At 32.7% G+C, this 11,557-nt stretch overlaps 2 protein-coding genes across 2 annotated transcripts; one reads left to right on the top strand and one right to left on the bottom strand.

Moving 5' to 3' along the window:
- The first annotated feature begins 3,390 nt into the window (after positions 1-3,390).
- Positions 3,391-6,955, top strand: LOC101499091 (uncharacterized). Its single transcript, XM_004505246.4, has 7 exons — positions 3,391-3,695; positions 3,786-3,846; positions 3,952-4,046; positions 4,118-4,151; positions 5,401-5,455; positions 5,541-5,583; positions 6,646-6,955. Exons 1-7 carry the CDS (start codon positions 3,525-3,527, stop codon positions 6,715-6,717), a joined length of 531 nt encoding a protein of 176 aa, XP_004505303.1. The 5' UTR covers positions 3,391-3,524; the 3' UTR covers positions 6,718-6,955.
- An 847-nt stretch (positions 6,956-7,802) lies between these two features.
- Positions 7,803-10,769, bottom strand: LOC101499407 (glycine cleavage system H protein 2, mitochondrial). Its single transcript, XM_004505247.4, has 3 exons — positions 10,613-10,769; positions 8,367-8,626; positions 7,803-8,173 (listed from the first exon to the last, which is right to left on the bottom strand). Exons 1-3 carry the CDS (start codon positions 10,689-10,691, stop codon positions 8,045-8,047), a joined length of 468 nt encoding a protein of 155 aa, XP_004505304.1. The 5' UTR covers positions 10,692-10,769; the 3' UTR covers positions 7,803-8,044.
- Between the last annotated feature and the right edge of the window lie 788 nt (positions 10,770-11,557).

Here is an 11,557-nt window from a genome sequence, read left to right on the forward strand (position 1 = left end):
GACCTGTGGTATCTTATACAATTATTCTTTTAACAATTAATTTTTTGAAGAACATTAAAAAATTACATTTTTTTCAAAATGTATTTATTAATAAAAATTAACAAAGATGCATAATCCACTTTATAAACAACATTTTACAAAAACATGCTCTCCTTACTCAATAAATATCAAAAAAAAAAATTGTCACGTAATTTAAATCCATGTAATATAACACAAACAATTATGGGAGAAATGAATTCCTCTATTTTGTAGTTGATTTTGCATATACAAGTTGTCTATGCACAGTTGTTGTGTGAACAATCTAACACAACATGTATTTCTTGTTACAAATTGCATCTTAAGGTTCTTATTCCACGAAGTGACTCCTCCTACATTATACATTTACTTTATCATTAAAATATTTGTGTTAGAATTCATATGAATGCACAAAGTGAATCCAATTTATGAAAGTTCCTAAGATTACATCTTCCATGTCGAAAGGAAAACAAAGTCGAATTGCATTGGAGTTTGTTTCATTTTTTTTATTCGCCATCCACAGATCCTTAAGACAAAGATTAGCAAAAGTACTATCCATTTTCAAACTGACAATGGTACATGTGGTTCTATGTCAAATTTGTTGGGGAGAAAACAATTTGAATTCCAAAAAAACTTCATTCATTGGATGTCAAATACTCTAGTATTTCAAACTACACACCTCTGATTAAAGATTTCATAGCGTAATAAGAACATACAACCACTCGATCCATTTTCTTATCTATAACATCTCACAAAGCATGCACTTTCCAATTCTCCTCTCTCGATGAACATGAGAAAAAATATACATCATTAATTATTAATACCTAAATTGCACAACAAACAAGTGTTAGAATATGTTGTAGCTGATTTAACTTAACGTAAGCATACAATATCTTCACGACTACTGCATGAATAATTAAACACTAACATATGCCTCTAGTTCCAAATCGCTTCTAAAGGCCTTTATTCCACAAGGTGATTCCCCTTACATTATATGTTAATTTCATCAAATGATGTTTGTGTTAACAATGAGAAGAGGAAGAAGAGAGACAACCACTTCGGGGTTTCATAACATAAAATGAATCAAATTTTAGTTAATAGGGTTACAATAAGTATATATATATAAAAGAACAAAAAAGTCTAAAATACCATTACTACTAATATATAATAATATTACCTAACATCTCCCCTCAAACTCACGATGCATTAACATGGAGCATCGAGAGTTTGTCAACTAAAAAACGAAAACGTTTAATGGAATGCATCTTTGTGAACAAATCAGCAATCTGTAAAGAAGAAGAGACAAACGGTAGAGTATTGGATCCATGCTGAAGATGATGCAAGTTTTGATCTTGTATACCCAACGAGACCCAATAGCATGTTTTCTAGGAGGAAGAGATATTAATTCCCAAGTATTGGTTTTGGGCAATGCAGATAGTTTTGCTGCCATAGCCTACTGCCAAAGAGGATCAAGAACAGTCTCTTTATTGGAAGATGACTCAGACAAAGTTGACGAGAAGGGTAACGAGGAGGATCAACAATCGCATGAGATGGTTGGACAGCCGGAGGGACAAGAGGGATGTCACCAAAGAAGAAGCAACAATCAAAGAGAAGAACCAACAAAAAGAGAAGCAACCAAAGAATAAGCAGAAGCCAAAGAGAGGATCATTAGTTATACCAAACAATCACAATAAAGAGAGAAACCAGACCAACAAGAAATCATATCAAACAGTCACAATCAAGAGAAGAACCAAGCCAACAAAAAATCAAACCGAAAAAGGAGCTATCAAAAAAAGGAGCAACAAGCATATCAAAATCAACAGATATGAACAACCAAAGAAGTAGCACCACGAAACCAAATCAAAACAAACCAAACCAAATAGAACCAAACAAAACTAAATCATATCAAACCAAACTAAACTACATCAAACCAAACTAAACAAATAGAGAAGCAACCAAATAGATGAACCACATGAGAGAAGAGCAAACAAATATAACAATCAATATGGAGAGAAGTAACAAAGCAAATCACTAGAGAGAGGAGCAATCAAACAGAAGAAGCAACAGAGAGAGCGACAACACAAAAGAAAGCAACCAAAGAGATAGGTGAGACGAACAATTAAATTACCAACCAAATCAGCAAAGAACCACAACAATTGAAAGCATGTAAACTAAACTAAAATCAACTCCTTAATATTGATCATAACAAACAAGCAGTTTTTTTTTTAAGTTGTTCTGCAATATTAGATATTTGGAAAGCAATCTCAGATAAGTATACAAAACCAGAACTAGAGTCAATGGTAGAAGGAGCAGAAGCAACAACATTGGAAGATGGCCCCCTAAAATTCTTCTTATGTGCTCTCCCCAATTTTGGACAATGTGCTTGAAGGGAATCCTCTTTAGCACCAGCCATAACAAACAATGACAGGAAAATACGAAAAACACAATAACTGAGACAAAATAAATTAGGGATAATCTGGTGTTGTGCGAGCTCGATTTTCCCCGCTATAGACGTCGTTTCGCAGATCCGACCGTTGAAGACGAAGACCTGAATGTTGCGAACCTGCTGTCCAAAAATCATCCCGATCCAACGGTTAACGAATGCACAATCGATGTTTTTGTGAGACTAATTTAACAAAATCGGGAACATGATTACTCTTCTCTTTTCTCTTTTGGTGGTTGTCTTTCCTATCAAAATAATCTCTCTATTCTTTATAGTAGATCCCAAAATCAACCAAAGCTTTTTGATACCATGTTAACAATGAGAATAAGAAGAAGAGAGATAACATAGAATGAATCAAACGTTAATAGGGTTACAATAGTATATATATAAAATAATAAAAATGTCTAAAATACATTATTACTAATATATAATATCATTATCTAACAGTTTGTGCTAAAATGCCTCGTAATGCACAAATCTAATCCAATAGATATTAACAAAAACAACATTGATCCACACTTCACCTCAATGAAGATCTCTATGAAGATGGATAAAACAAGAGAGATCTGTATATTTCATGATTTCACATTAAGAAAGAGGTATTTCCTATCATGAATATTTAAGTTATATAAGAGAAAATCAAATGTAAATAAATATCAGTATCAAATATGTATATATAAAAAATTAATTAAGTGTTTATAACATAAATATTTAACTTTTATCATTATTATTTATAAAATTTTAATATTAAATTACTGCGATGATTGACAATATAATATTTTTTACCTTCAAAATAAATCAATCAAACTTATTTTGTATCTGTGTCATCTATTTTCATAAAGCTTTTAAAACAATTATGGCTCAAATAAATCAATAAGACGTAATTGAATGTGAGGACCTCATGAAGTGTGAGTGTGTGACTCTTGCTCAAGCCACTGGTTTGAGTTTGATTTTTTTGGGGCTGAGCGTTATTACAAATGTTAACATTATTAAGCAGTAAGCACTGAACTGAACACCAATTATTTATTTATTTTAATTTCCCCCCCTTTTATTATAGCTGCGAAGCATGCAATTGTCGTCACTGTCCAGCGTAGCGAAGGTTCCATTTAGCGTGAAAGCGCAGTTTCCCACCGTAAAGAAGAACAATTCCATGGCGGAGTCCACCGCGCCTAAGTGGGCCCAGAAAACCATCTCTCTACCTCCTTACAGACGCGGTTGCCACCTCGTTACTTCTAAGGTACTCAATTTTCACACCCTCTCTTCTCCTCACAATTTTGCCCCCAATTTATTTTATTTTGCAAAACCCTAACCGTTTCTTCCGAATCAGATAGCCAAAGAAATTGAGCAAGACCTTTCTGGATTCAAGTGCGGCCTTGCTCATCTCTTCTGTGAGTATACATAAATTTATGCATTTGTATAACCTGTATATTCGATTTGGTTTTCAATTTGGATTGCTCTGAAATGACGTTGGAACTTGTGACTGGAAATGACAGTGCAGCACACTAGTGCTTCTCTTACTATCAATGAGAATTATGACACTGATGTTCGCGATGACACCGAGACTTTCCTCAATCGAATTGTTCCCGAGGTTTTACCATTATTAATATTCATTTATCGTTTCTTTTTTATTCAATGTCTTATTGTAAATTTTCTATGCAGGGGTCATCTGCGCCTTGGAAGCACACTCTAGAGGGTTGGTTTTTTTTTTTTACTCACTAAATATATATTATTTTCGTTTTCTCAATTTTTAAATAATGAGTAGATATAGCTTCAGTAATGCATTTTTCCTTTTTAAAGTTATTGTATTCAAGTCATTATACTAATGTGACAGATTGAGTTTTGTTTCTTTGAGTGGCCTCCTCTGAGTGTTAGTCATTTGTTGCTTGCCGATATTTTGGGAACTTTTACTCTGCGTTTATCTTTGCTGTAGATTTGTTGGTCGTTTTGCCCCTTCTTAATTCAAAAAAAAAAAATGTAACAAATTAGTCTTTAATCAGTTAGTTAGTTAGTGGCCGCTGTATGCTGAGCTGGCAAAACTGTTATGCTCTCCTCCTTAGCTCATGTGTGAGCTCTTGTAACAGAAGAATATTCAATACAATGATTTCTTACTTTCTCTCTCGTACTCATATTCCATTAGATTGTTTCCTTTTATATTTTGCCTTCTTGCGTATGTCTGTTTTAATCATGGTTGTCAAACTTGGGACAAGTTTATGACTGTAGGCATCAAAATCGAGTATACTTGCTAACAAAATTGTTAGTGTAAACTCAGGAAGATTCGTATAGACTAATGACTTGAGAGTTTGGGGATGACTGAATGAGTGTACAACATAATTCTTACTTTCCCTGTTTCCCACTGCTCATGGTTCGTAGTATAATAAAGAATCAGAAATCATGAAGTTTGCAATGCACCCAGCTTTGATGTGTTGAAATCTAGCTCCGCTGAGCTGAATCCAGCTCCCATAAGGGAACCTACTCCCACAATCCTTCACTCTCGTAAATTTGAACCCTCTGATTTATGAACTTGTCCATTAATTTTGAATTGCGATGCTAGGTCTGGTTTGGTCCTGATCTAGTCTAGTCTATGAACCCATCTCAGTTTAATTTATTGGTTGCTATCTGAATATTTAAATTTTGTTCTTGGGGTTTGCTTTAGAGTGTTGAATACTTATTATGCACATGGTATAAAATTTGTGTTTGGATACTATTATAGGTGTTTTAAGCATTGTTTCTTGTTTTTTGTTTTAAACATGTAACTACGAGTTTACTAGTTGAGCCTATGGAGATTTCACTAGTTTACTTAGACTCTCGAATTTGACAGCTTTAGTTATTAGATAATAACGATGCTGTTAGTTTTCCGCATATAACTTACGTGTTTTCCCCCAATCTGTTGTATTTTCCATCCTATCCGACCAACAGTGTTATTTGGTTTTGGAATTTTGTAGGTCCTGATGACATGCCAGCTCATATTAAATCATCAATGTTTGGTTGTGCTCTCACGTAAGAAATACTTCACATTTTAGCTTGATTCATTATGCAAAAAATTATGATTATTTTCTCATCCACTGATGTCTTGTATTTTCAGGGTACCAATTACAAATGGAAAACTTAACATGGGAACTTGGCAGGTAACAAAATTCACTTCTTTAATGATTTACCCATAAATGTTCTTGGTCAAGACACACACACTGAAGAATTCTTAAAAACCCATGAGTTATTCAGTTTGAGTATTTTGACTCGCAGAATTTTTGGAAATTCACAAACGTATGAATTATTATTCATTTGCTCATCAAGTTCTTATTAAACTCATGACCAGAATGAAAAATCAACGACTTAGTGTATCTTGTGCACATGTCCATTCATGGAATTGAATAGATGGTTTCATTGTCGGTGGTGTTTCAAAAGTTATTGTCTGGAGTAATCTCTCATTGATGCTATATTCTTATGATTGATAGCTATATTTCATAATGATTGGTATACAATACACAGTTTAATAGCTGATTTATAATTATGATGGTGAAAAACCTTATGTTATTTCACACACAAAATTTGAAATAACACAGTACAACACGACATTTCAAGATTGGTAGTTGCTACACTATCCATGTGATGCCTCTCGATCACGTTTGCATTTCAAGCATTTATTATTGATTTCGAAGTAATAACTTTCCTACATTACACAGGCACCTGAGATTCTTAAGAAAAACCATTAGGACAAGGTTTTAGATTAGTTAGGAATGTGTGGTACTGACAAAAGATAAAATTGGTGACCTTATATATAAGAAGGAAGAACCGATGGAAAACTGATTTTCTTAGGGAGGTTCTTGTCCACATTGTCAATGTAGGTAATGGCAGCAGTTCATTTTAATTTGCTTACGAGCAATTGTGTTCCAAAGGTTTTTAAGAAATTAAGTACAAAATGTCATTTCTTTTTTTTTTTTATAAGGCAAAATGTCATTTCTTGTGTACTGGGAATTTCCTCAATAAATTTAATTCTTATTAATAAAAAACACAAATTCAATATGATAACATTTGATATTTATCACGGTTTTTATATTTTCTTTAATTTCCTCGTATTCACTGCAAGATTGTCACATAATTTTTAGTGGAAAAAAAACTCAAGTTGGATAAGTCACCAAATGTAAAATCAATTTTTTTTTATTTTACTATTATTTATTTCTATGTTTCAGGGTATATGGCTGTGTGAGCACCGGGATCATCCTACCTCTCGAAGAGTTGTTGTCACTCTTAATGGAATATGAGGTGTTAAGCTCCATTTGCTCTGCTTCATCTTTGCAAGTGTGATAGGCTTTGGAACTAATAGCAGGATATGTATGCAATGTATTTACTCTCTTAACCGTGTAGTAATCTGAGTACTTGGTATGGATGCAATACAACTGTGAAACGTATTCTGACCATTTAGTGCGTGTAATTATTCCAAATAATGAGTTACTTTCTTTAGTGACCTTTTATGATAAAATATTCCGAACAATTGGTCAATTTATTTGTTGTCTTTTTATTTATGAGAAGCGCGCCCTATAGCTTGTGGTAAAAAGGCAACAGTGAAGGCTTGGGTTGGAGTGCAAATCTGGAGATTTGTTCGTCAAAAGATAGGACACCAGACATGGTTTTTTTTTTTTTTTTTTTTTTTTAATTTTAAATAGTAAGTAGTAACCTTGTATGATATACTATCTTTTGATGACACATAGATGTTCCATTTCGGTAAATTATGCAATGTTGATCTGCTTCCGCAAAATGAATGTATTTGGTGCACATTTAGTTGGATTTGAGTAAAAGGCCGACTAGTCACCAGAACTTGTGAGTCATAATTTTCCATTGATTTTTTAAAAAACTTAACCCCAATTTTAAGGAACTAATGAGTTGAACAAAAGCTAATAAATGTGTTTTGCCAGTGGTAGATAGAGAGGAGAGAATATAATTCCAAAAGTGATTTTTGTTCTTAATTCATTTTAGAGATGTAAATTTAAAATCGCTCTCCTCTTTTTTGAACCAAACACAAAACACAGTCATTAAAAATATATTCTCTTCTTTTTAAACCAAATATGTCTCACTTCCCCTGACCTCTCTTCCATTAAAATTTCTCCCCTTCCTCCTTCCGTCGAACCAATCATACTCGAAAGAGTTTTGTGGCAAATTTGTGTTTGTTCTGCACAATCTGTCGTCTCAAAATGCAATAGCTAATAAAATGCTGAGCTTCTACTCCACTGCGCTACATTATATGTAAAGTTGCCATCACTTTCTATCAAATTCACAGTAACTTCTGTTCCATCTTAGTTGAAAACAACGGCATCAAACTAAAATAAAAGTCATGTGACAAAATTGGAACTGTCTCAAAACAATGAAACTACTAAAGGTTCTTTTATTATCAAATTCCCATGTTATCAATCTCACATTTCCATTGCAGAAAGTGAAATATCATTCCGCTGAATCAGAAAGCTCGTGCAAAATTAAAAAAGAGCAGTCAAACATGGACGGCAATACAAAACAAAAAAACAGCAATTCTGAGCTTCCCAATTGACATATCATCTACACCATGGGGAGGAGTACTGAAAGATATTAGCAAGACAATTAATGACTGGCATCTTCTTCTTCACAGAACTTGGTATACTGTTCTGAATCCATCAATTTGTTAAGTTCACCACTGTCACTCAGTTTAACTTTAATTATCCATCCATTTTCATAGGGGCTTGAGTTGACCTACATGAAGAAACATAGGAAAACATAAAAACACTTGGCTGATTAAAAAAAATGAATCATTGCTATCATACAGCCTTACATAAGCCCCGTGATCCAAAATGTAGAGTGCACAAAGAAGTAAAAAATGAACATACACACAGCACATAGATTCTGTCAAAAAAACTCATTATCAATTTATAGGCAAAAAACTCACCAGAGCAGGAGAGCTGTTAAGCTCTTCGTTAACTTCAACCACTGTTCCCGAAACAGGAGAGTTAATGTCACTAGTTGCCTTAACACTTTCAACTGCACCAAAACCACCTCCTTGTGTCACCGCTGCTCCCACTTCTGGCAACTCAACGTACACAACATCCCCCAAATGATCTTGGGCATGGTCAGTTATGCCAACGGTTGCAGAATTTCCATCAATTTTCACCCATTCATGAGAATCAGCATACTTCAGATCTTTCAAAACTGTAGTTATAACATAGAAGAGGGTAGGTTTGTTATCACAAAAGCAAATAATTAACTTTATTGATAAATTAGATCAATTTCCATTTTGGTTTTTTGTTAGCAAAATGAGGTTCTTCTCTAAGTAAGAATTTTATCAGCCAAGTTGTTGAAGAAGAACTTGGTTGGTCCTTGCATTACACTAGCAGGGACAAAGAGAGAGATCAATGAGATATGAAATAATACTACAATATACCAATGGTATAATGAGAAGAATAACCGGATCCTTTCCTTGCATTTATGTTGTTTGAGTGTTTATTTTATATGCTCAAAAGTTAGCCCCAATAGGACAGTTTGATAATCAAACAAAGCAAAAATCAACTATCATGCTAAAAATAACTTCTAACATGGATAGGGGTATAACTAAAAGCCAGCGAACCTCTTCAAGCAACGTGTTATATTGAAAATTTGAAGTGAATTCTCCACCAAATTTCCAAATATGCACTAAAACAATGACAAAGCCTTTCTCTGTAAAGTGTTATTAAAAAGCTTATATATTAAAAATGCAATAAACAATGACAAAGCCTTTCTCTGTAAAGTGTTATTAAAAAGCTTATATATTAAAAATGCAATAAACAATGACAAAGCCTTTCTCTGTAAAGTGTTATTAAAAAGCTTATATATTAAAAATGCAATAAACAATGACAAAGCCTTTCTCTGTAAAGTGTTATTAAAAAGCTTATATATTAAAAATGCAATAAACAATGACAAAGCCTTTCTCTGTAAAGTGTTATTAAAAAGCTTATATATTAAAAATGCAATAAACAACATAGGTACAAATCAAGATTCAAATGAAACATATTCCATTTCAGTTTCAGAATTTAGCCTAGTTTCCTTTACACATTTAGTGATAAAAAAATCAAAATCCTATCTTCCTTCTGTCACTACTCACTATCCATTAAGTGATTATTATCTGGCATCCCAAAAATTTTACACCCCACAAACCCCTCTCTTTTATGATAAAAAGGAAATAAATTTATCATAAAGCTAAAAAGCTTGTTGGTAATTGGCTCATTGCACTATCAATTATCTAATACTCCATTCGATTTTCAATATAAGCAAAAAGTTACATGTATATTGTATTAAATACATATACTTTTATGCTTATATTTAAAACACTGGAGGGTGTCATGATCAACATTTCTCTGTCGTTGAAAAGTTGTGAGAGTAGTGTAATATTTTGGAAGTCAAATGGTTATAGCCACCACTCTTGCGTGATTCTCTTAAGTTGGTTATTCTTCTCACTCCACATTCCTAAAGAAAAACACATGTTTTCTAAAGTGTACTTTAAACAACAAATTTTGTTTGGAAGTGTACTTTTCAGATGACACGAAATTTACATTTTTTTATAGATGTATACATATGAATTCATGTTAAGGATTGAAAATTTTCTTGCTATTTTATACGCGATTAAGCTAATAAAGGCCACTAGATTTAGAATGCAACCCACAGAATATAACGCATCAGCGTTTAGTCATAAGGTTACCATTGTTAAAATTATTGTTAGTGTGGTGCACTTTCCCCTACCCTACCATCAAGACTCCGATCCCATCCAATAACATATATAGGCAATATAGTAATAACTCTATAGCACCGACGCCTCGGATCTGATCGAAAGTGTCTCCTGATGTCATGTCCAGCAAGTTGACACCATTAGAACACTGACACATTGATTACATTCAATTAATTCATTTTCTCAACGTCAGGAAGTACCCGTGCTTCATATAATAATAATATGAATAAAAAAATAAAAAAATAGGCCACGATCAGGAGACACAGAGATAAAAATGGTAAAAATTGAAGAAAATGGATCGAGATCCACGATCCAGATATTGTATATAGATCATGCAGATGACATTAACAGGATCTTAAGTGATTGATCAGTGAAATAACAAAACAGATTAATGAACAGAAAATGGAAAAGTGAATATTGAAGAATGAGATAAGTACCGTTAGAAAAGCTTCTATGAAAGAGAGAGATCCTGAGGTACGATGCAGCCCTTGAAGCCCATAACTGTCTGCAAGCCATTTCTTTCTCTCTGTGCGTCTTGTGTTCACCACCTACGCACAATGAATGGATTATTAGCCTTTTTATATTCAGGGTTTTTTCATTTTGTGTCCTTATATTCAGGGTTGGTGACTCAAACTTCTGTTTTTTTTTTTTTTCCTTAGAATATGTTTTATTTTTGTTAAGAAAAATAATAATATATTTCTTTCAACTTTTTAAATTTTTTAGTGTTAGATGGATTACATTTACAAGAAGGTGTTATTTATATTTTGCACGGAAAATAGAAAGGCGGGTAGGTTAGGAGCGTGTTTGGGTTTGGTGAAGCCGAATCTTTTCATTCATTTTTCTCAATTTTATATATATTGAATTTTTAGTAAAAAATAAAGAAATGGTGAGATTATTTGTTTTCGAAAACATGCGAACAGAGAGAATGATGGTAGGGTCCAGGAAGTTGGTGAGTGGGGAAAAGTACTTTACATTTCGAGCTCAGTCTGTCATGTGATTGTCTCGATTACCCTATTTTTTCAGTCTTAAGATTTTTCACATTCATATTTTAAAAAAATTATAATAATTTAAAAAATAAATATATTATTTTATTAAAATATTTAATTTGATTATTATAATTTTTTTTACTATTATTAATATAAAATATAGTAATAATTTAAAAGTTATATATACAGTAACACACCCTGATGTAGTATAAAGAAAAAATAATGAAATTCAAATTACAAATTGTGAATAATATCTATTTTAAGATAAATTTTTTCAGTTAAAGTGACATTTATTCACTATAAATATTGTGTTTTTATGAGTTTTAAAAGTTTCATTATATTAATTTGAATTTAATTGTCATTATTACGGTGTAAAAAGTTTTATGTACCTACACG

The sequence above is a fragment of the Cicer arietinum genome, chromosome 6 (assembly GCF_000331145.2).
Source record: "Cicer arietinum cultivar CDC Frontier isolate Library 1 chromosome 6, Cicar.CDCFrontier_v2.0, whole genome shotgun sequence".
NCBI lineage: Eukaryota > Viridiplantae > Streptophyta > Magnoliopsida > Fabales > Fabaceae > Cicer > Cicer arietinum.